This window comes from Coccomyxa subellipsoidea (assembly GCF_000258705.1).
Source record: "Coccomyxa subellipsoidea C-169, whole genome shotgun sequence".
Classification (NCBI taxonomy): Eukaryota; Viridiplantae; Chlorophyta; class Trebouxiophyceae; family Coccomyxaceae; genus Coccomyxa; species Coccomyxa subellipsoidea.
The window spans coordinates 1,224,721-1,246,272 of NW_005178037.1; the positions used below are offsets into that span (position 1 = coordinate 1,224,721).

Sequence of the window (21,552 nt, forward strand, 5' to 3'; positions counted from 1 at the left end):
GCATGTCCATCCGTCAAAGAATGGCCAAGTGTGTTGTGCATGGAAGGGAATGGAAGTACCAGGAAGAGACTGAGCAGGTGCAGCTGGCCCTCATCATCAATTAAGCCATTTGCCCATGGTCGATCCACAATCACACGCAGGGGCACCCCTGGTGCCGACCACAAGCATGAGGGCAAAGCTTAATTCAGATCAGCTCAGAGGCGCTGCCAAAGGCACAAAAGAATTTCCTGTTGGTGATGAGCTCTTTGAAATGATACCTCGCAGCAACTTCCAGCTTGGGTGGAGTGAGATGCTCTTGGCCTTAAACACCACACGACCACCCAGGTGTTGTGGCTGGACAAGAACGAGATCCTGCAGTGCCAGCTGCCTGATGCTCAGGCCTCCCACCTGCACCGACCCTGAAGACACACTGCCAGGGTTAGGAAAATGGAAGGGGGGATGTTGCAGAACGAACAAAGGAACATTCAAGAGATTCAGGACAATCAGCTCAAGAAGGCCTTAGGACGATTGAAACGGTTGAAACAATTGAAACCACTGTCTTTGCATTAGGATGTAGCAAGGCTGCAAGTGCAGGCTGCAAGAAATCATAAGTCTTTGGCAAGGATGGGTGGCAGGTGACTTCAACGCACGCAACCTTGTACCAATGCAAATGCCTACCTTGGACATACAACCGTATCATAGCAGATAAAGTTTCCATGCTGATGCCCTGAAGGATCCAGACCCCGGCGAACATGAATATTAACAAAGAAACAAAGAGCAGGGTGCCCCATGAAGGGAGTAGGTCCATTAGACCCACCATCGGCCTCGCTGCTATCAAAGACACGCAAAATGTTTGCGATTGCACTTGCAAAGCAACTCTTGATTAGGGATTAGATCAAGAAATTCATCTTGATGACTGGGGCGAAGTTGAGACGAAGCTTCCGAGGAACGAGTCACATGCATGCCACATGGGCGTGACATGGACGCCACATCAGCAGTTGAAAGTGCAGATGTGTCTCAGATCGATGGAGTAGCCATAATTACCTGTGTCACGACATCATTTTATTGATCCTTTAAAGAACTTGAAGACGATTGTCGAATGCAACCCACGTCAAGCGTTATAGTGCCCGGACTATGAAGGCCTGCTATGCATCCTTCCTTGACAACTCCAGCCACAATGGGGAGACCTCAAGCCGTGAGTGTGATCGTAGAAGACACTATAAACAGAAACATTGAAGATCGTATTCTATGAAAAGTATCGACTCCAATTCGCTGATTTGCTGTCCTGAGCACTCTCAACTGGCAGCTGAGGGTAGTTGTGGGATTATGCACGCAGGGATGCATTACAGTCTCGACTCGTTCGTGCTTACATTGTGAAAACGAAAGACTGGTGGCACTGCGTGGACTGCAGCAGGGCAAGAGAGCTAGCATATTGCGGCAGAGAAGGTTGCTAAATCATCAGTCGACGTTGAGTACAGAAGCTAAAAAGAGGGTAGACGCAGAAGACATCGGTGAAGTAGAACGGCCATATACCCAAATCAAGGTCCGTGATAGGTTGGCAGTCTCTGTGAAGGTCTACTTGGCTTCTCAGCACTGACGTGTTCCTCACCTGTCACTGCTCATTTTTCTGACAGGAGGAGCATACAGACATAGGAGTGAAAGCAGCTTTGGGGGTGCTTTGGTTCTACAAGAACGGCATATCTCCCCTTCTGCCGAAATCCTGCCGCTTTGTGCCTACCTGCTCAACATACTCTGTTGAGGCATTCAAGGTATGACACTGCAGCCCTGTCAATGTGCCGACTGCTTTCTTGCTCTGCATAGCCCCCTTGCGAATGGCGCATGCCTCTGCAGAAACTATGAATGGACCACATATTTTGCTGGTTTACAGGAGTTTGGGTTTTGCAAAGGAAGTGCTCTGACCGTATGGCGAATCCTTCGGTGCAACCCTTTCTCTAAGGGCGGATTTGACCCGGTGCTCTGGCCACCAGTGGGGCTTGCGGGGCTCTTCAATGAAGATGAGGCAATTAAGTAATGGCTTGTGGTGATATTGCATCGGTTCCAGCTGTTAACATGAACACATTACCATGATGCTTCAAGTTGAAGCTGTGGAAGCAAAGCAGCAATCCTACTCAACTGCAAAGCAGTGCTTACTTTCAAAAGATACAATGCTCACCATTGAACTGCAATGCTTGCAAAAATTCATGGCACTGGGGCAGTCTTGCTGCTTGCTTACACCATCAGTGCCTTCAAACATATGAAGTTACACTATTATACGGTAGCAAGCCAAGACTGTAGTAGGACCTGCTCAATTCCACTTGAACTTTGAAAATTGCCAGTGTCCTCATCATCAACAATTGACTCTCATCTGAAAGTTTCAACACTGAGTCTTCAACAGTGCGCTCACAGACGCGCTTCCGTAGTGGTGAGTTGCCAACTGAGAAATAAAATAACATTAAATCCGTGCAAGTTGCAAAAGCTGACCATGTTGACAAGAGCAGTAGACGCTCCTCATTCCTGAAGACATTGTACAAGTATAGATGTCTATGGAGGTTCTTGAAAAGTAAGCTTCAAATTTTCTATTCCTCGCCTCAGGAAGGGCAACAGACTCTGACAAGAGAGCTAATCCAAACTGCTGCTCGGCGAATCCCGCCGCTTCTTTTTTGATTTGATCTTTTCTTTCTTCGCTTTTCGCTTCTTCTTGTCCTTCTTGTGCTTTTCCTTCTTCTCTTTCCGCTTCTTGCTTGCTTTCTCCTTCCTCTTTTTCTTCTTCTCATCCTCTGATGATGAACTCTTCTCTGAATCACTGTAGCTACTCAAGCTCAGGTCTGAGCTCTGCTCGCTGCCCTCAGCCACAGGTGGAAGCACGGGGGCCAAGTTGCTGGCTCCATTCTGCGCCTGTTCGGGCGTCTCTGTAACTGAGATGTTGTTGTAGCACTGCTTAGTGAGGTGCCCGATCTGGCCACATTTCTTACAGGCACCCCGATTCTGACCGCCAACAGCTCCTTGTGAGCGGGCAAGAGACAGCAGGCTCTCGTAATTGTTCACAGCACTGTCAAATCCGCCTGCAGGCCACGGTCGAAGCAATCAGGATATCTGACAACAATATACTTTTCTGTAACGTGGAGGGCTGCAGGTGACTTGGCTCCAGGAAAAGAAACCTGGAGATCCACACCTGTCTGTAGTACAGCTTCCTGTGCTGCTGCACGCCTCGCTGCCCGACCACCTCCAAACTGTGGGGCGTTGAGGCTTGCCTCAATAACAGAGTTGCTGCCCGCTTGGGGATCTACTGAACCAATGGTATTCGTCCACATGGAGTTCCCTTGCAAGGTCGTGCTGCATACACAAACATTTGTCTAATTTTGCACAGTCACTGCCTGCTAAGGGCCAAACAAGCAGCCTTCGTGAACAATGTTTACCAGATGAAAGTCAACCAAGATCTGAGGGTGACCTGTGTAGCCGGCATTCGGGAGTCAGACATACCTCGTGCGGACACGATTTGTAGACGCTTTCAATCTCCCCGTAGACATCTTGCCTCAGCTTACTGTAGAAGGTGTAAAACAGATCTAGATAAAAGTCCTGCAGTCAAGCAGCGCAATACTGTATTCTCCCAACGACTGGTGGGACAGTTTCAGTGGTTCAACAACCGTTGTGGTTTAAGCTGCTGATATTCTGTCTCAGAGAGACGACCATCGGCTCCATGCGGCACCGCTGCCCTCCTGACGTGGCGAATGACGTCTAACTGAGTCATCGATTCTTGCACCTTCCCAAGAATCAGAGATGGAACAGTGGAAAGGAACAGGAACATGGTGCTAGTTTATCTCACAATCCAGGCATGACACTGATGACCCCATATCTGCAAATGCTTCATATGATTCACGAGGCGCACCCTCCCGGAGATCATCATGACTATGTCTGCATGCGCATCATGCCACCGTGGCATCGTGACGATGATGCATCAGTATAACCATCATGCGTTTAAGTGGAAGCTTTTGATGCGCCTTGTCTCCATTTGATGACAATCCCTGTGCTTTGCACTGATGCAATGATCAATGAATACATGGCAGATGGTATCCTTGGAAGGTATCCTAGTATTTGCTCCCTTGAGATTTCATTATGAATACCGTGTGCACAACAATCGATGTTGATATTCGATATGAGTCATCCTACATCACTACTTTCCAAGCACTGCAGCTGCAGCAGTCCTGGGTGAGTAGCTGAGTATCAGTGTCCTGCCTCACACTGAATATCAGCAAATTTTTCGCGCTCGGCATTGCATGCATGTTTGGGAACCTTGTGTGATGCGACATCGGACGAATATTCAATTTCAGTTTTAAAAGGCGGTATCGAGTTCATAGGCGATTGGCTGCCAACCGACTCAGCGCCCCACAATGCTGGCAGCTTCAGTTCTTTTGTGGGTGACTTTCGTCAATCCTGCACGCTGGATGAGACCCCCACCTGAATGTAACTTCACATCTGCATTACTAGTCTGCCCACAGTTGATTGGGTCTAGCGAGTCCAAAAGGAGTAAAATGGTGGCAACCTTTCCTTACTAGTATCTGCAGCTTGTCTGCAAGGCGTACCTTGCCTTTTCGCAGGAAAATTATGTAATGATAATATTGATGCAACTAGTCCGTGCCTTCATCTGTGACCAGAAAGCCACCTCGCTCCCTGTTTCTGTTCCTGCAGGCTCTGTCTCCAGGAGTGCAAATCTCACAAGATTTGCAGCTCAGCCGGCACTGGCCCAGCACAACTCCATCCCCCACCATGTACCCAGCATTCTTCAGGCACTCTCCTGCACCACCATGACAATGGTACTCAGATTGCAACAGTCACAGGAAACAAAAGTACCGAGGGGCAGACAATATTGTGAACAGCAGGAGAAATTGTAAGGTCTTGTTAGGCAGAAGCACACCGCTCTTACTCCAGCCCTTGCAATTGCTGTCAAAGTCCTCGCAGTCTTCTGGCAACTGCAGCTGCCTCGAAGGTGTATCCCCTCCCGCATGCTCCAGCCACTCTGGGTGGAACAGACCTGTGTGTATCCTGCACCAGAACAGCATGGGATTATGCCCAATGAAGATCCACTTGAGACAGAGAGCATGCGGCAATCAGTAATGAAGCAAGAACCGTACCACTTTGTCGCTGTCCACTTGACACCTTGGACAACTGGGCAGCCCTGATGCATTGAAGCCGCATCCTGCTGGCCATCCGGACTCAGACTGTAGAACAGCAGAGCGTCCCCTGACACATTTGCCAAATTTCACTTCTCCTAGTCATTCTCCATTTCTGCATGCATGATTGCAGCATCTGAAGACTTTCTCACCTTTTCTTGGCCTCATTGCAACAGAGCCCTTGGCGCAGGATGACACCCCACTGCCGCGATCCTCGGATATCAAGCTTGGCGCCTGCAGCACAAACACTCCCTGCTTGACTGCGACTCATAAAACTCCGCTCTTGCATGAGTGCGTCCAGAAGCAGCTCAGATGTGTCACACACCTTTGGAAATGCTGTTTCTCCACCGACCAATGAGGTGTCATTGTTGAGGTACAGCAGAACAGTGGCCACCCGTGGGGATCCATCCTGCAGTGAGTCATAGTGCGGCCCGTACTCCTCTCCATTGGAGTAGCGCAGCACCTGTTCCACAAAAGATTTGTCTTGGAAAGAAATTCTGATTATAGTATTCTGTCTCCTGCATGTTGTTCAATGCGCATGCGAGGTATGAGCTGGAATTGTTGCCTGCATGTCTTCCTGGTGCTCAAGGGGCAAGTGAGTCCAGGATGCCAAGCGATTCTCAATTCCCTCTATGATGGGATCTTGCTTGCGCATCAAAAAGGTCCCATAGCTGGTCCGGATGTTGTCTGTCACACTCGAGCCGCCCGGTCCCACCACTGTCGACCTCCGCATCTGGAAATTGCACAAAATGAAGCTGTGCTTTGTGCTGTAAGAAACCCTTGTCAATTAAAGATGCAAAAAAAGACGCTTTCCACATCCAATGTGCAACACTTTTAGGAGCTTGGAACGTACCATCGGTTTTGCTGTGCGGATGATGTGATCACATTCCTCTGGGCTCATGAAGTTGTGATAGACAAACGCGCGAGGTTTCCAAGAAAGAAGCTCCACCCTGCAACAAAAAAGGGGTGTTGAGAATCATCTTCCATCTGTGAACAAGCTAATCATATGCACCAGGCAAGTACTCACCAGCCCATATTCTGCTCATGCACTTCATTGAGTGATGGTGACACCTGCGCATAGCCATACCGTTGTGCATCAAATCCCTGAATTTCCTTTAATCATTTAATTGTGACGCGCATCTCTGGGCTCACTTTATGCTCACCTTTGATTGAATTGAGCCACCAAATAGCTCCTCACCGGAGGAGATCCCCACTACAGATGCCCATCATTTTATCAATTCTGTGGATTTGTTTCAAGGTCCCTCACTTGCCGATTCCCTTACAGAAAATTACCTGGACGACCGCCTGATACATGAATGTGCAGAGATAGTATGACCATGCTTAGCAATGCTGCATAGACAAGCCTGCCGATGCCTTTCGGAAGCGCCATCCAGCATCGGCTTGATGGAGCGGCGCTCCCTTCAAAGGCCTTCTAGTAAGCAAAATATCTTCCAAATAATACATCCATAACTAAGAAATGCCAATTGTCAAATTTCTGAATGTCACATTGCAGTCCGACTGATTTTCTCGTTGGGCTTTGGATCGGCAGTAGTGTTGTTGGAAAACCTTGATAAGATCGAGCCAGCTGATCGCATCTCTTTTTTACGATGTGTGATGTCAGATTGGAATTTTTAGGCGATCATGGAGTGCCATTCGTGGCGGTCAGGTGAAACCTCGTGCTTCATCGCTCCTGTGTCGGCGTTGTCCGGGCAGTCTATATTCTAAATTTAGTCTGGCAGACCATAACCATGCCCACAGGATCCCTCCAATAGTCTGGGAAATCTTGTACACTTGGCTCAAGTCTCTTGCTATGAAGGTGATACAGTATCTTTACAAGCCATGCGTACACATATGCTCAGAAACATGGGCATCTGTGGCATATGCAATATTCATGCTTGAGGTGTCGGCCAGCCACGGCGGCATGTGCAGCTGCAGCAACAATAGATGGGAAACCTGTCGGAGTCCGCACAGTCTTGATTCTGTAAATTTGTGTGCAAGGCAGTATACATGCACAAGATTATATGGTGGGGGGCATGTTTGCAGCAATGGATAATTTGGCCTTCAAGATTAATGTTACTCCAACTGTTCGGGCTATCATAATTTGCCTAGGCATATCAGAGCCTCTTGGCTCTGCACAGCAATGCACTGCTATCATCGTCCCATGGTGGCCCAATGTAAAAAGGAGACCAAAGACAACTCCTGCCCTCCTTGTCAAATCTCTTTGAAGACTCACCCCAATAAATCACATAAACTGAATGTGAGTTCAGCTAAAGGCTTGGCAACACACGTGGATCACGCTCCATTTGCGCCAAACACGGCGCGATGCATGGTAGACTTGAGCAGCAGTTCAAACGCACGCCCTCAAACTTTGCTCCGGAATTCGTGCCGCACATTCGTTAGGTTCTGCGCGCACAGAAATCACAGATCATCTCAATTGGGTGCCCAAATTGCCACAAAGACACTGCCAAGTCCATAGTTGCTCGCCTGAAGGCACAAGGGCAGCAACAGAAGAGCACACCACAGGTTGTCCCAGCGAGGATAGTGTACCTGGGTGAATTTGTCTCGGTTCTTGGGTTCGAGGTTGCGTTGTACATCAGCCATGAGCTTGTCCAGGCACTGGGACAGGTGCGCCTGGCGGTCAAGCGGCTGCGCTGCCACTATCCTGTTGCGCAGCGCCGTGTAGATCTGCACTCCCCAAACACTCTATGCGTTAAACTTATTTGTAATCAGCAGGCCGGCCTCCTTTCACAAGTCCATTGCAATCCTGTCTCGGTGGCATGCTACCAAATCTCTTGCATCCCTGGCTTTCTGGCATACCGCAGATCTAGCAGTCATCTGGATGCCAGGGTCCGAGGTATCGATTTGAGCACTCTTTGCTGTGCATATGACAAGAGGGCAAGCTACAAAGGCAAAGGTGAGGGACAGAGGATGGGGCGTGCCTGCTCATTGACTAGGATGAGGCTGAGCATGGGCCGGCTGAGGCTCCACTGGTTGGTGCAGTCGTCAAACAGCACGATCTCAAACAGCGTCGTCAGGAGCGTGGGCAGCAGTTCAGGGCGCTGCCGCAAATGCTCCGCAAACGCCTGTTCCAATCCCATCGCAGCCCTCTCTAAGTGATTAAAGACTTCAACCCGCTGCCACTGTCCCGTGGCTTCGCAAGCAAAAGAACACATTTACAGGCCCACTGACAGCCTGGACTGGGGCTTTCTTATTTTTTTCCGTTCACAAGTATGAACCCTCCTCCTGCAAAGGTGGAACCGAGCCGTCAGGATGTGCAGCAAACACATTTGTCAGTAAATTGACTGTGGAAGCTACCTGGGTGGCGGCGGGCTGGGGGCTGCCGTTGCTGGCCTGCACGGCTTTGAAGTAGAAACCGGCCAGGTTGTCCACGGCGCCCGCGCACTGCGAGCTCACCACCTGCACCACCCGCCACTCTCTTTACTTGTGCCAGCCCTGACTTACTTGGAACAAGCGCGTAAAATAGCAGCAAAAAATAAATTGCTGGACTGTACTGGAGCATATCTAGTCTGCATTTCCTGACAGGATGGCCCCCTGAAGAGGCAATCTGAGGCTGCAAGGTCCCAAGGCATGCAGTGTAGCATGCTCTCCAGCCCTTTGTCCAGCATACTAGTGTAATTCAAATGGCACCCAGAGTCCCAAAGGTCCATCCCCACGCATGATGAAGCTGTGGTACTTGTAACAGCAGTCACGAGGCATCAAGCCAAGCAACGGCTACACCATTACACAGAGGAAGAGATCTGTGCAAAGAGGGAGGTGGCACGGACCACGTCGAGGGATTTGAGCCCAGAGTCGAGGGCGGTCATGAGGAAGGCGAAGGTGGCGGTGTCGCAGGCTGCGATGACGCCGGTGTGGTTGGCGCACAGCACCTCCAGCAGCCCGAAGAAGGCCTTGCCCACCTTGCGGTACGCCATTATGTCCGCCAGCGGAATGCTCAGCGCCATCTTCATCGTTATGTCCAGCGCGTCCTGCAGCGCACACCACCATAGAATCTCATATTTCTTGCCTTTTGATGCTGTCATTCGCTGCAATATTACATATTCTCTCCCGGAGTGTATCTCGGTGGCCTGCTAGGGAGCGCTGCATATTTGTTCCACTGTCTTGACTATGACAGAAGTAGAGAGCTTGCCTTGGGGCGCATCAAGATGCTGCACTTGAGGTGATGAGTGTACGTTTGGACTTCAGTCTGGCGCATGCACAAGCAAGATAGGAGCAAGGACTCAGAAATACCTTGAGTGCGGGGTCGCCATAGAGCTCAAACACGCCGAAGTTGACATAGTTACCGGCCAGGCCGCGCTTGAGCAGCTCCAGGCAGATCCAGATGCCCTTGTACTTCTGCCCGTACGGATCCGACGTTGCCCCAGCCGTCACCACCCGCGACCCGTATGTCACCAGCACCTGTGCATTCCAAATTGCAAATTCAAACAAGTCGGGCGTCTAAAACTCAAGAGAGGATCCTTGCATGGCCGTAGACGCATGCAACATAGCCAGAACAAGGGCTCAGGCAAGAGAATGGAAGCAGCGTGCAGGCCACCTCGCCAAAGCCCCACAACCATCTCTTAAGTTTTTGAGAGCAGGGCTACCGAACACATTGCATTTGTACTCCACTGTGAGTACTCCACTGCGAAAAGTTCGTGCAGGAGACGAGAGATGGCGCAGAACACACCTTGGAGACTTCTCTGAAGAGCAGGATGCCGTTCGGGGAGGAGGAGTCAAAGGTCAGCCGCTGCGTCTTGTTCAGGGCGAACTCTGCCATGAACTTGAGCATCGCGGTGGTGACGTCCGGCGAGTCAGCCCATGCCTCCAGACAGGAGCGCAGCGTGGGCAGGTGCGCAGGGTACAGCCACTCAAACAGCAAGCCTGTGCAGGGAGCTCAACTCAGCGCAGCAACAAGATGCACAGCAGCACTCAAGAGTTGGAAACACGAAGGACAAGAGACTGGGGGATGTGCAATGCCAAACTGATTCACACCCTGCTCTCTGGTTGAACGTACGCATGGGAAACGAATAATAAGACGGCAATCATCGGAGACCCACATATGCAGAACATGTAAATGTGAGGCAATGAAGGAAGCTGTGCAAAAGAGCATTATGTGTCAGGGCTCACTGTAGGTGCGTTTGCTGCTGGTGGCCTGTGCGATGCCTCGCAGGTCGCGCATGAGCCCGATGACTGTCTGCCGCTGCACTGTATGGCGCAGGGCCATCGAGCTGCTGGCCGCAGACGCCACTCCCACAAGCACCTGCACATTAGAAGCCCACTATCCATCAATAAATCCATGCATCGACTGTCCATCAGTATCCATTTTGGTGCCTCCAGAATTACAGTCATCACGGACCAGGACTGTCACCCTGCCAGACCGATACGCCCACACTACAAGCAGATATAGGTGTACCTCATATCCACAAACATTCTACTCGGCCAGCAACTCTGAAGATGCTTGAGTTGCCGCCGGGCTGTGGCTTTGTTGGTCACGTGACACAGCATTTAAGGTGGTGGGAGCTAAATGGGAGCAGAAGGCGCACCTGCTGCAGGGGAGCCACGAAGGACTTGAACTTGGCAGGGGTGTCCTCCATGAAGAGCAGGCGCGCCAGCGTGCAGTAAAAGCTGGTGCGGCTCCTGCTATTGGCCGGGTCGTCCAGGAACGCAAAGTGCTCCGCTGTGTGGTGCTGCAGAATGAAAGCCGTGGCCTCCAGCTTCAGCAGTAGCTTCCCGCTCATATACCCTGCCGCTAGATCCTGCGATTACATGCCAACTTACCGTCCACCGCGATATTGTATGTCTGTGACAGGTAGGCACACAAACATGCTACTCCCGCATAAAAAATGCAAATAAACCAAGGGGCACGCCACATGCACATTAGAGACACTTGAGAATTTCCAGATGTGTTTCCCAATTGCAATATCACAAAGAGCAGAAGATAAAGGGGATGGCCCACCTGAAAGAGGTTCAGGGTCAGGGTGATGACTTCATCACAGGAGCCGTACACTTTCAAGTTGGTGGCGATCTTTGACAGCATGACATTCAGCACCATCAAGTGATCGCTCAGCCCTAGCCGCTCTGACAACCGCACATACACCTGCAGCGCAGCCACCGCATGCTTAGCCAGTCACTCTTGCACAGCCACATGCAACGAGGTCTGCATGCTTTGCATGTGTGCGACAGGAGGGATGGTGGGGTGGCTGCTCACCTTGGAGGAGTGCATGACCTGCTCTCCAACATAGACCTTGCGGAAGCTCTGGAAAAATGACAGGATTGCAATGTCGAGCCGTTGCCGCGACCTCTCCCCATACCGGCTCTGGTGGAATCCACTATCTACCATTTGCAGCAGCCCAAACACCCTCACCGCAAGATCCCCATCTATTGTTTCCTGCGCAATACACGCATGAACTCTTGCAGTCAGCACAGCGACGGACATATGAGGCTTGCTTAGGCGCTTGTTGAACCTCCTTGGACAGAAAGCAGGATCGACACTTTGGCATGTATTGAGGAGGTGGCAGACCTGTGTGTCTAAGGCGCTCTGATTGAGGCGCCCTCGCAAGATCGCCCCTATGATGTGTGTCAGCCATGTCAGCTGCCCCTCTAAAAGTGCAATGCTCGCCCCATCTGCCGTCCCCTCTGTTCCAGCCTGCCATACACACAGCCTCTTCAGTGCACAGCCATGCTTTTGAACTGGGCCATAGGATCATGATTGAAAATGGACAGAGCAGCAGCTCATAGGGGAGCACCTTCTGGTATGCCGCTACTATTGGGTCCATCCTGCCCACAATGAGTTCCACCGCGTACTCGTACTGGAACCTGCACATGTAGGGCAGGCTGTCCATCTGCTCCTGCAGTTGCTCCTCGCTCTCCAAGGGGTCCTCCGCAATGCCATTTGCCAGAACCGCCCGCACCGACTCCAGCCTACAAAAGGAGTGCAAGTGATCACCCAACATCCAAGTAAAGATGAAGAACATGGGATTCCATGGCAGCCCCATGGTCACTCGACCCTGCAATGGTGCACCCACGGGGGGCTGCTGAGATCGAGGGGATCCCAGACACCGTGACATCAACCCGATTCAATAGTTCCTTGATTTCTGGCTGACTGAGAGCCAAATTCAATCAACTTGCGGTCAAACAACAAACCTCTGGTGAGCGAAATTGAGCCCATGCGAAAACAATGGCTGGTGCAGCGCAGCCCACCTGGATGTGAGGTAGGCTTCGGTGATCTTGGGCACGTAGGTCTCCAGCAGCGAAGGGGATTCCCCCTTGAGGTAGGGCATGGAGGATACTAAACGGCTCCACAAGCCCAGCAGGTAGTACACGCTGTTGGATGCCCATTGCCACGAGTTCAGCGAGTTCACTGTCAACTCTGCAACCAGCTGTATCCACTCATGGTACTTGTCCACATTCACCTGTGGGCAGCACACTCTCACTTGATCAAAACCGCCAATGCAAGTGAATGAGTTGCCATGACTGTCATGAGGGGTTGCAAAGCAATCTTGGGAAACGGCACAGATGAGCTTGCGAAAAGCAAAGGTGCAAAGGTAACTCACCAGTTCCGAAAGCTGATAATTGGTCTTCAAGCGACCGAGCAGGCGGCAGAATTCATGGTAGTTGCTGTGCTCGCTGAGGCCCTGCTGCAAGCGCAGGATGTCGCGCGTGCCAGTCACAAGGTGGTTCAGGAACTTGCTGCGTTCCGTATCGCTCACAAACAGAGACCTCCGCACGGACGCTAGCCGCACCTGCCATGCATGCCCCAGATTAGGCATTGATCGCGTAATTTCTCATCATCCCATGCCGGACATGATAAAACAGGCCATCTGCTTGATAGCAATGCCCGAGAGACTCACGCTCATCCTTGCAGACTGCACAAGTTGGTGATGCGCAAGATAATAGGCATCACAGAGTATTGACAGAAAGCAGGAGGAATCACCAGGCATTCAAGCGCCATGGAGGACAGCGGCGGCTTTGACGCGGCGTAGAAATCTAGAAAGATTTGCAGTGTTTTGGGGTCCTCTATCACCGGCCTCCATGTGGACGGTACCTGCAGAAAGTCACTGTCAGCAGGCCTTCTTGTCTCTGCCAAAGTTCTGACGAGGGGAGGCATATTTAGCACAGCTGTGACTTCGTGCTGGAGGGCGTCATCACCTGGATCGTGCCCAAATCTTCCGATGACTCGTCCAAGCAAGTCCCCACAAAGTCAAACGACAGGCATTGGAGTGCCAGGGAGACAGCCTGCAGACATGGCACCACCACCCAATGAGCAGAACAGCACAGAAACATCATATTGCAGCAATATAAAATTAGTTGAACACTGTACAGTTAAAATTAGGCCTATATGTGCACCTGCTCCCTCAGCTTCTCCTCTGCTGCAGCGTTGGACTGCAGCAGCTGCAGGGACGCGATGGCCGTCTGGAAGACCTTGAAGAGCGCTGTGTCGCGGAATGCAACCGCCGGCTTGCGGTGCTGCGTCATCGTCCTCCCAGGCGTCGGCTGGTTGAACTCCACCACCAGCATGTTCAAGATCTTCAAGCCCAGCAGATAGTGCCCCTGCACAGGTCAATATGCGACTCATTTGGTACTCAGTGCCGTGCAGTACTGCAGAGTATAGTACGCACATCTCAAGCCTCCACATTCTGAACAATGGCCTTGCACTGTGCTGCATCCTGGATTGTGGCAAGTGGAACAGTGCCACATGGACTCACCGGGGAGCCTCCTGTCCCTTTGGTCAGGAACGCCTTGGCATCCTCAACGATGTTCCTGAAGTTGTCGTCATCGAACCAGCACAGCTTGGTGGTGCGGCACAGCAGCTGCACCAGCGACGTGATCACATAGCCCTCCAGCTGTGTGCCTCGACTGCGCTCAGGCGAATATTATTTAGTCAGTGCGGTCTTCTCATAAAGACTATGCCGCATACTGTATTTTATTTGCTATTGATATCTTCATATTCATCACCAGTGGGAGCAATGCGTCACCTGTCCAGGTATGATATGAAGTAGTTTCGCATCTCCAGCTTCACCGGCACACTGCAGCAGACCAGTTCAGTGTCACTTCCAGTACTTTAGAGCGGGGACATGTCTCTGGCAATTGTCCCCACAATCCTTGCACAATGCCAACATTAATGCTGACCTGATGGTATGCTCGGTGACAACTTTGATGAGGCTGGCGGAGGCGAAGAGCTGCGCATACGCCGATCGAGAATTGTCCAGAATTGCCTGGGCAATCAAACAAGTGTTTGCCACAGGTACTTGCCACAAGTACTTCCAATGTAGGTTCTAGACCTTCCAAAACACTGAACTGCCTCATCCCCACCTTGCAGTGAGCTATGTATTCAGTCGTTTGACCAAACACTCTCAGTATCTGCTCAGCCTGAGCGCGTTCCTGGGGGTCCTGTCAGATCGAACAAAGTTCGAAATTTAGTACTGCTGTAAATGCCAATGTGATGCATCGATGCTGTGCCTTGTCTCCTTTGTTTCACAACAGATCACAGTTTTGTGATGACTCTCGTCCTCCGCAAGTTCAGTATACAGTACTGCCAATTGACATCCTGGTGAATGCGTAATTAGAATAGTGTCGCGATAATGTACATCGACATGCAAACGCACCTTGGAGTTGTACAACCTCTCGCACAGCGCTTCGAGCTGAGGGAGCTGTTGCACTATATCTGTGGCGCCCGCCATGACCTTCCTTCGACAATTTACAGGTACAAAAAGATTTCATGCCTCCTCCAAACTATCGCAGCCATCTCCAGAGCCACCTGTCTCAACGTTTGCACCGGTACATCTTGCACTTTCCCATCACAAGAATGCTTCCTTGTGCGCATCGCACAACTTGCAAGCCCGAGTGCCAGAACGCCTTAGAAAACTGATCCACAGTAGCAACAATTGAGCCCTCTTTGGATACGCAACAAGCAAATGCCCATGTTGAGATGGTGCATGTGCAGACCAAAAGGGTTAATTTCCCCGGAAAATTACTACACTACGGGCCGCGACACTGGGGTGAATGGGGTATCGAATTGGCGGGCTCATAACTGAAGGAAGCAGGCTTTCTGACAATACTCTCTTCAGCTTGACTCCTTCGAAGCTCTGCAATCAGATAAAAATCCTCTAGCTCAAGATGAGAGAAATCGTTCACATCCAAGGCGGGCAATGTGGCAACCAGATTGGTGCCAAGTTCTGGGAGGTGATTGGCCCTTGAAAATTTTCTTTTGCGCTGTTTGCACGGTCTCAGGACACAAAATGATGATTTTCTCTATGTTTCAGGTCATCTGCGACGAGCATGGCGTGGATCCCGTGGGTATCTACCAGGTGAGCAGGGCCCAGCTTTTAAACAGCTCCAGACATGCTGCTGACTGTGATGAATTGCTGGAGGCCTGGTGCGGCCACTTTGGGCAACCATATCCTAATTTATTCCATTTTTGATCAGGGGGACAGCGACCTGCAGCTGGAGCGGATGAATGTCTACTTCAATGAGGCCAGCGGAGGTGAGCTGTGCTGTGCAGCTTTATTTTAAGAAATAGGGCCTCCCTGGTCGTCATCCACAAGATCCTCATCCACCTTTCTTGAAGTTACCCACATATATTGTTCTAGCATTTTCAGTGAAGTCCTGGGCCCTGTTTCGCGGGTGTGCAGCAGGACACGGGCGGCGTTTTGGTGGATGTTTGCTGCCTCTGATCTGCAGCAGAGTGTGCTTGGAGACATCAAAATGCTAACACTAGACCTCATGTGTCTTTTCAGGTCGCTACGTGCCTCGTGCGGTGCTCATGGACCTGGTAAGCGTGCGGTGACCTATTGTATTCCTGTTGTTAGCCCAACTCGGCTTTTTCGGTTGAACAGCTGTAGACTGGGCCAGAGCCGTCTCTGACGAGTGCTGTCTGGGTTGCAGGAGCCCGGCACAATGGACTCCGTGCGTTCCGGCCCCTTTGGACAGATTTTCAGGCCCGACAACTTCATCTTCGGCCAGGTGTGCTCAACGCTTGGCGCCCATTGCTCTTCCGCTTCGGACTTCCGGGTGTCTTGGATGGTCATGGGCCCGCGCCCGGGTGAAATGGGCTGGAATAGAACCTTATGGATGTCTGTGTTGCCTTGCAGACCGGAGCGGGAAACAACTGGGCCAAGGGCCACTACACCGAAGGTGCCGAGCTCATCGACTCGGTGCTGGATGTTGTGCGGAAGGAGGCAGAGAGCTGCGACTGCCTACAAGGTATGCTTACCGCATGTCAACATTTATAACATATGGGAGCAGATCATGCATTTGCGGCCGATTTGATGGGTCAGCTCCTTCATCTAGTTTATATACAATTCAGTGTGGAACCAAACTTGCTTCAGTTGCATTGGCTTTGCCAAGGTTCTTAGGCTGAAATATACATTATTCCAATATGTGCTTCTAAAAACATATCATGCTTATCAAAGGATGTAAAGATGGTTGGTGTCCTGGCATGCAGGCTTCCAGGTCTGCCACTCCTTGGGAGGTGGCACTGGGTCCGGGATGGGAACCCTGCTCATCAGCAAGATCCGTGAGGAGTACCCCGACCGTATGATGCTGGTGCGCACACGACACATAAGCAGAAGCAGCTTCATAAGTCAGCAATACCCACTGTGACCCGGCTTTGCCGCTTCATGTCGTGATAACAGGCTTATGTTCACCAGACTCACCCATGTGGAATCATCATTAAATCTCCATTCATATATGTGTCATTGTCTCAGGCACGCACAGTGTCATCCGAAGAGGTTGCAATGGTATGACTGTGGTAATGTTTGTGCGCAGACGTTCTCGGTGGTGCCCTCCCCCAAAGTGTCCGACACGGTGGTGGAGCCCTACAACGCCACGCTGTCAGTGCACCAGCTGGTGGAGAACGCGGACGAGTGCATGGTGCTCGACAATGAGGCCCTGTATGACATCTGCTTCCGCACCCTCAAGCTCACCACCCCCACCTTCGGAGACCTCAATCACCTCATCTCCGCCGTCATGTCCGGCATCACCTGCTGCCTGCGCTTCCCAGGTCAGCCCTGGCCTTCCTCTGCGCTGCCCCATCCAGGCTCCTTGCAAACTGCCTCTGTCTGAGAAATAGCAGCTCATGCCAAGCCCTGTACATTGGCAGCATCCAGAAAAAGAAGTCCCACAGACTCCCAGAATAGAGAGATGACCGGAGTCTGACAATTGGTTCTGTGACATGCAGGCCAGCTGAACGCTGACCTGCGCAAGCTGGCGGTGAACCTGATCCCCTTCCCCCGCCTGCACTTCTTCATGGTGGGCTTCACCCCCCTGACCTCGCGCGGCAGCCAGCAGTACCGCGCCCTCTCCGTGCCCGAGCTGACCCAGCAGATGTGGGATGCCAAGAACATGATGTGCGCCGCCGACCCCCGCCACGGCCGCTACCTCACCGCCTCCGCCCTCTTCCGCGGACGCATGTCCTCCAAGGAGGTGCGTGCCTATTTTCTATCTTCTATAAACTACTGTAGTAGTCATTCCAAAACCAGCAATAAATAATTGTTCTTGGCCAAAAAGGGTGGATAAATGAGACCCTATCTCCCAAATGTAAAACCTGTGATAATTTTGAGACCAGATCCGGAAAGCTGTCGACAAGCCCAATCCAATGGAGCACGACCTTGGTATGTTTGAAGCCGGGAAGACCCCTAAAATTTGCTTTGAATAATATCCCGCACCGCCGAGGGTGCGGGTTTTAGAATGACTACTACGGTATTTGTATTAATGTTTATCCTTGCCTGCAACAATCTTAAACTGTGCAATGTCCTGACTGTGCCACTTGATGTGCGCTCACTGAGATACTTCTGTAAGGTTGTGTCTGTTCCGCTGCTTATTTGTGACGCCTTCATTGGTGTCTTGTGCAGGTCGACGAGCAGATGCTCAACGTCCAGAACAAGAACTCTTCCTACTTTGTGGAGTGGATCCCCAACAATGTCAAGTCCTCCATCTGTGACATCCCCCCCAAGGGCCTCAAGATGGCCGCCACCTTTGTGGGCAACTCAACCGCCATCCAGGAGATGTTCAAGCGCGTCAGCGAGCAGTTCACTGCCATGTTCAGGCGCAAGGCTTTCCTCCACTGGTACACAGGTGCAGTCCTCCTCCCAATCCTTTGCATATGCTCTTCTGCACAGTGTTTGATTCCAACCCTGCTGTGTTTCGCTACCGAAAGAGGGAGCTGATGCGAAACCATTTCACAGACTGTGGCAGCGCATGCATGCGCTTGCTGTGGACCCAATTTACTGATATTCATGTGTCTGCCGAAGGCGAGGGCATGGATGAGATGGAGTTCACAGAGGCAGAGTCCAACATGAATGACTTGGTCAGCGAGTACCAGCAGTACCAAGACGCCTCAGCCGAGGAGGAGGGCGAGTTTGACGAGGAGGAGTTGTGAGCAGCCACTGCTGTCCTGTAGCCGTCACCTGCTCTGATTCTGTTGACACTGCAGACGCCACCTTCCTTGGCGGAGTCACTTTGACTGGGGCCAAGGCCGCCCGTTCACAGCCTATTGGCACCTGCCAAGTATCAGGCAAACTTCTTTTTTGGGTGTCTCATGTGGGAGCAGTTCTGTCTTCGTGGATGTCTCCTGTTGTGATGATCCCGGGTCATGGTGCTCATCTCGGAGCGCGCTAGTCATCAATGGCTTGCGTGGAGCTGTGAGCACGGCTGCAAGATGATGCCTGGTGTTGAGCTTGTGAGCCCTGGCAGCTCAAACAGCATCTGGGAAATGTGTTCCCTTTCAAGTTGCAGCTACATCAGTATGGCAGTCTGGAAGACAGCGTCCAAAGACTGGAAAGAACTCGTCCCAACAGGATGCGGACACAAAGGCTCTGAATGTCTGAGATTGGTACTTTTCTAGACCATGCCACTAAAACGGCTTACTCTCTCTTGCTAAATCGTTATTGTGCTTGCTTACTTGGGCCTTCAACAAATTACTCGACATGCCTGATATTGAGACATTGCCGATGGTAAGGACTGGGGTGCATAGAATGCTGCATTGCAGCACTGGTTGTGAAGTCCTGTGACACCTCAAGACCTGTTTAGAACCATGACCTCAAGATAATTGCAATGCAGTACTGTTCACTACTAGTTCAGGCCTGAAAACGCACGAGGGGCAGCGCTTCAAGAGAGGCCTCCATTGCCACCCCTTACTGGAACTCGATAACTTTCAGGGCAGGTGATTGAGTGCTGCGCCGGTTGATATTTAAGTAAATTGTAATGATGTCAAAAGTATGTTCTGCACCTGTTTGCACAGTCTGCACCTTACAATCACGGCATGCACGTGCTCCTCCTGCACCTGCATACCCTTCCGCAAGGTTGCAAGCATGTTTGCATATCCTTGCGCACTGCGCACAAATTGGCAATTTGAAAACTCACGACTTCAGACCAGTATATATCATGCTATTATGAGCTTTGTCAACACATCGTCTTGACATTTACTTCCGGAGGATCCTGCTGAAGAATAGTCCATGCTAGGGGGAATACAAGACGAGCACCTTGAACTCTCCCCGTCCCTTTTAAAAAATTCTGGAAATGTCTAAATCGAGTCGTTATTTTGAGTCCCCTGACAGATTCCGGAAGGCTGGACCTAGCTATAGCTCTGAGAGCTCCACTGAAGAGCCTGTCCCGCTCCAAATTCTTGCACCCACTTGAATTGCCCGTTCAGGACACTTCAGAGTCGTGCAACAATTTGGCAACCTGGGCTGTCCACTCTCCCATGCTGTATGCCAGCTTGACCTCGTACTCATTGAGCGCTGGAGGAAACCTTGCTGTCTCTTTGCCTGCCATGACCACGCCAAACGGCGTTGCCAGGGCTGCATCTTCCATTATGTGAGTGGGTGGATTGCCAACCACTACCTGCACCAGCACACAGATGTCACAGCTCCAGACGCACATGAGCACTTCCTGTGCAAGCAAAACCAACAATCTCCACCTTTCAGAAGCAGAGAATGCATGAGAGTGCACCCAGGCAGGAAACGCACCATTCCGTGCTGCAGAAAAAAGGCGTGGAAGCTCTGCAGGATCGCCTCATGCCCGCCATACCCCCGACTGTGACCGCCCACGCTAGTGAATGCGCTCCCAACCTTCCCCTGGCACACCACATTTTCTTTTCACTCATTTGGCGGGCGCCTCCTATTTACGCCTGGTGAGCTGCAGCCTTGCCTTCACGGCATTTGTCTTCTTCACGAAGTGCCTGCTGAGCAGATGCTGTTGTCCCTGGCTATTGCTGACAATGTCTGGCCGAGGCAGTTGCATACCTTCAACGCTCCAGCAGAGTTACGGTTCTTCTCCACTTGCAGGGGCGCAAGGGAATCAAGGAAGAGGCGCATTTCGCCACACATGCCACCCTGCCTTCCTGGCGCTCCAAGGATGACCGCATCTGCCTCCTTAATATCCTGCAATGTCATGTCACTCTTGCTCCACCTGAAATGGTTCTGAGCTGAGCTATGCCGGATCAATTTCAATATTCAGAGGGACTTACTATCATCTGCTCTGGGGGCTCCTTTCACACCATGGAGCAGCATCGACAGCTGCTCACCTGAATTGTGGCTACTGGAGCATCCAGAACACCCTCATCAAAGAGCGAGTGGTCATCACCCTTTATAGGGTCGCGCACTCGGTACACTGTCACCTCTGCTCCAGGGACCTGAAGAACCACCGACACATTCTGACATTCTCTTCTGATGTGGCAGTTGATCTGAAGTGGTCCTCCAGCTGGTGAGGACAGATTTGCAGAGGGCAAAGTCAAGAGAAGAAGCACGACCTTCCTTGCTCCTTCAGCGATGATGTTGGCTAGTGTGACAAGCAAGCCATGCGCAGAGAAGAATACTACCGCCACCGCGAAGGTCATGCTTGATAGCTAAGGATTGCCTGGGACAGCCCAGTCAGCGAATTTGTCGAGTCCTGAGAAAGATTCACCTTTGCAGCACCTTCAGCAATGACATTGGCAGTGGTCACGAGTCTCCCATGGAGGCTGTAGAAGACGACGGCAACCTTAAAGACCATCAGACATCAAGTAAGATATTGCCCTCCATCCAATCAGACGTGAGGCATGCCCCGATCTGAATACACTGCAAAGGTCAGATTTGCAACAGCGACCCCTGTAGCTGCAAAATCTCGCAAATCTAGACACCCCAGCCCGGCTCACGTTTTCGTATGGGCCCAAGATCCCAAAATACTATCTGTTTTCTTGTCTTGATTGGAACATCCTCCTGTAAAATACCCTGAATTAGAAAACCCGCTACGCAGTGGGTGCCTGATTTGGCACATCATAACTAGCGTTTTCCCCGCTTTTGAACATTTCCTAAAGCCTTTATCCTCTCTCCGATCGTGGTGCTGTTTCAATCCTAGATGAGTGTCCAACAGCATCAGCAGTGATGCAAACGACAATTGGCAGCCAAGCCAGGTTGGATACACAAAACTC

The 21,552-nt window shown here is 51.3% G+C and overlaps 5 protein-coding genes across 5 annotated transcripts; 2 read left to right on the top strand and 3 right to left on the bottom strand.

Annotated features, from left to right (window-relative positions):
* Positions 1 to 1,057: 1,057 nt before the first annotated feature.
* Positions 1,058 to 2,188, top strand: COCSUDRAFT_32963 (DUF37-domain-containing protein). Its single transcript, XM_005648559.1, has 4 exons — positions 1,058 to 1,174; positions 1,316 to 1,522; positions 1,614 to 1,748; positions 1,868 to 2,188. The coding sequence occupies exons 1-4, from the start codon at positions 1,157 to 1,159 to the stop codon at positions 2,009 to 2,011; spliced, it is 504 nt and encodes a 167-aa protein (XP_005648616.1). The 5' UTR covers positions 1,058 to 1,156; the 3' UTR covers positions 2,012 to 2,188.
* A 410-nt stretch (positions 2,189 to 2,598) lies between these two features.
* Positions 2,599 to 6,048, bottom strand: COCSUDRAFT_83680 (hypothetical protein; the record flags this gene model as incomplete). Its single annotated transcript, XM_005648863.1, has 6 exons — positions 2,599 to 3,041; positions 4,694 to 4,771; positions 4,892 to 5,019; positions 5,300 to 5,381; positions 5,496 to 5,610; positions 6,001 to 6,048. 6 exons carry the CDS (start codon positions 6,046 to 6,048, stop codon positions 2,599 to 2,601), a joined length of 894 nt encoding a protein of 297 aa, XP_005648920.1.
* A 1,460-nt stretch (positions 6,049 to 7,508) lies between these two features.
* Positions 7,509 to 14,824, bottom strand: COCSUDRAFT_14671 (putative Ran-binding protein; the record flags this gene model as incomplete). The annotated part of the gene is made up of 23 exons (XM_005648560.1): positions 7,509 to 7,550; positions 7,695 to 7,837; positions 8,071 to 8,230; positions 8,463 to 8,564; positions 8,933 to 9,133; positions 9,396 to 9,563; positions 9,832 to 10,025; positions 10,272 to 10,404; positions 10,688 to 10,900; positions 11,101 to 11,262; positions 11,353 to 11,532; positions 11,665 to 11,790; positions 11,891 to 12,065; positions 12,345 to 12,556; positions 12,698 to 12,886; positions 13,078 to 13,188; positions 13,293 to 13,379; positions 13,491 to 13,694; positions 13,850 to 14,000; positions 14,120 to 14,170; positions 14,274 to 14,359; positions 14,457 to 14,534; positions 14,750 to 14,824. 23 exons carry the CDS (start codon positions 14,822 to 14,824, stop codon positions 7,509 to 7,511), a joined length of 3,243 nt encoding a protein of 1,080 aa, XP_005648617.1.
* A 395-nt stretch (positions 14,825 to 15,219) lies between these two features.
* On the top strand, positions 15,220 to 19,756 carry COCSUDRAFT_47127 (beta tubulin). Its single transcript, XM_005648561.1, has 11 exons — positions 15,220 to 15,326; positions 15,407 to 15,451; positions 15,570 to 15,627; positions 15,881 to 15,915; positions 16,029 to 16,106; positions 16,235 to 16,346; positions 16,588 to 16,688; positions 16,911 to 17,145; positions 17,323 to 17,567; positions 17,996 to 18,218; positions 18,395 to 19,756. The coding sequence occupies exons 1-11, from the start codon at positions 15,261 to 15,263 to the stop codon at positions 18,520 to 18,522; spliced, it is 1,326 nt and encodes a 441-aa protein (XP_005648618.1). The 5' UTR covers positions 15,220 to 15,260; the 3' UTR covers positions 18,523 to 19,756.
* Positions 19,757 to 19,790: 34 nt separating this feature from the next.
* On the bottom strand, positions 19,791 to 21,305 carry COCSUDRAFT_47128 (flavo protein WrbA; the record flags this gene model as incomplete). The annotated part of the gene is made up of 5 exons (XM_005648562.1): positions 21,048 to 21,305; positions 20,668 to 20,775; positions 20,387 to 20,524; positions 20,111 to 20,218; positions 19,791 to 19,985 (listed from the first exon to the last, which is right to left on the bottom strand). The coding sequence occupies exons 1-5, from the start codon at positions 21,132 to 21,134 to the stop codon at positions 19,791 to 19,793; spliced, it is 636 nt and encodes a 211-aa protein (XP_005648619.1). The 5' UTR covers positions 21,135 to 21,305.
* Positions 21,306 to 21,552: the final 247 nt, after the last annotated feature.

What these genes read in the sequence shown, in the direction of transcription:
- COCSUDRAFT_32963 (XM_005648559.1), top strand. An exon ending in GGCCATATACCCAAATCAAG is followed by an intron (nt 1,523 to 1,613) that starts GTCCGTGATAGG and finishes TTTTTCTGACAG; the next exon opens with GAGGAGCATACAGACATAGG. An exon ending in ACTCTGTTGAGGCATTCAAG is followed by an intron (nt 1,749 to 1,867) that starts GTATGACACTGC and finishes GCTGGTTTACAG; the next exon opens with GAGTTTGGGTTTTGCAAAGG.
- COCSUDRAFT_47127 (XM_005648561.1), top strand. Translation starts at nt 15,261, where the DNA reads ATGAGAGAAATCGTTCACATCCAAGGCGGGCAATGTGGCAACCAGATT. An exon ending in ACAACTTCATCTTCGGCCAG is followed by an intron (nt 16,107 to 16,234) that starts GTGTGCTCAACG and finishes GTTGCCTTGCAG; the next exon opens with ACCGGAGCGGGAAACAACTG. An exon ending in CTGCTGCCTGCGCTTCCCAG is followed by an intron (nt 17,146 to 17,322) that starts GTCAGCCCTGGC and finishes TGTGACATGCAG; the next exon opens with GCCAGCTGAACGCTGACCTG.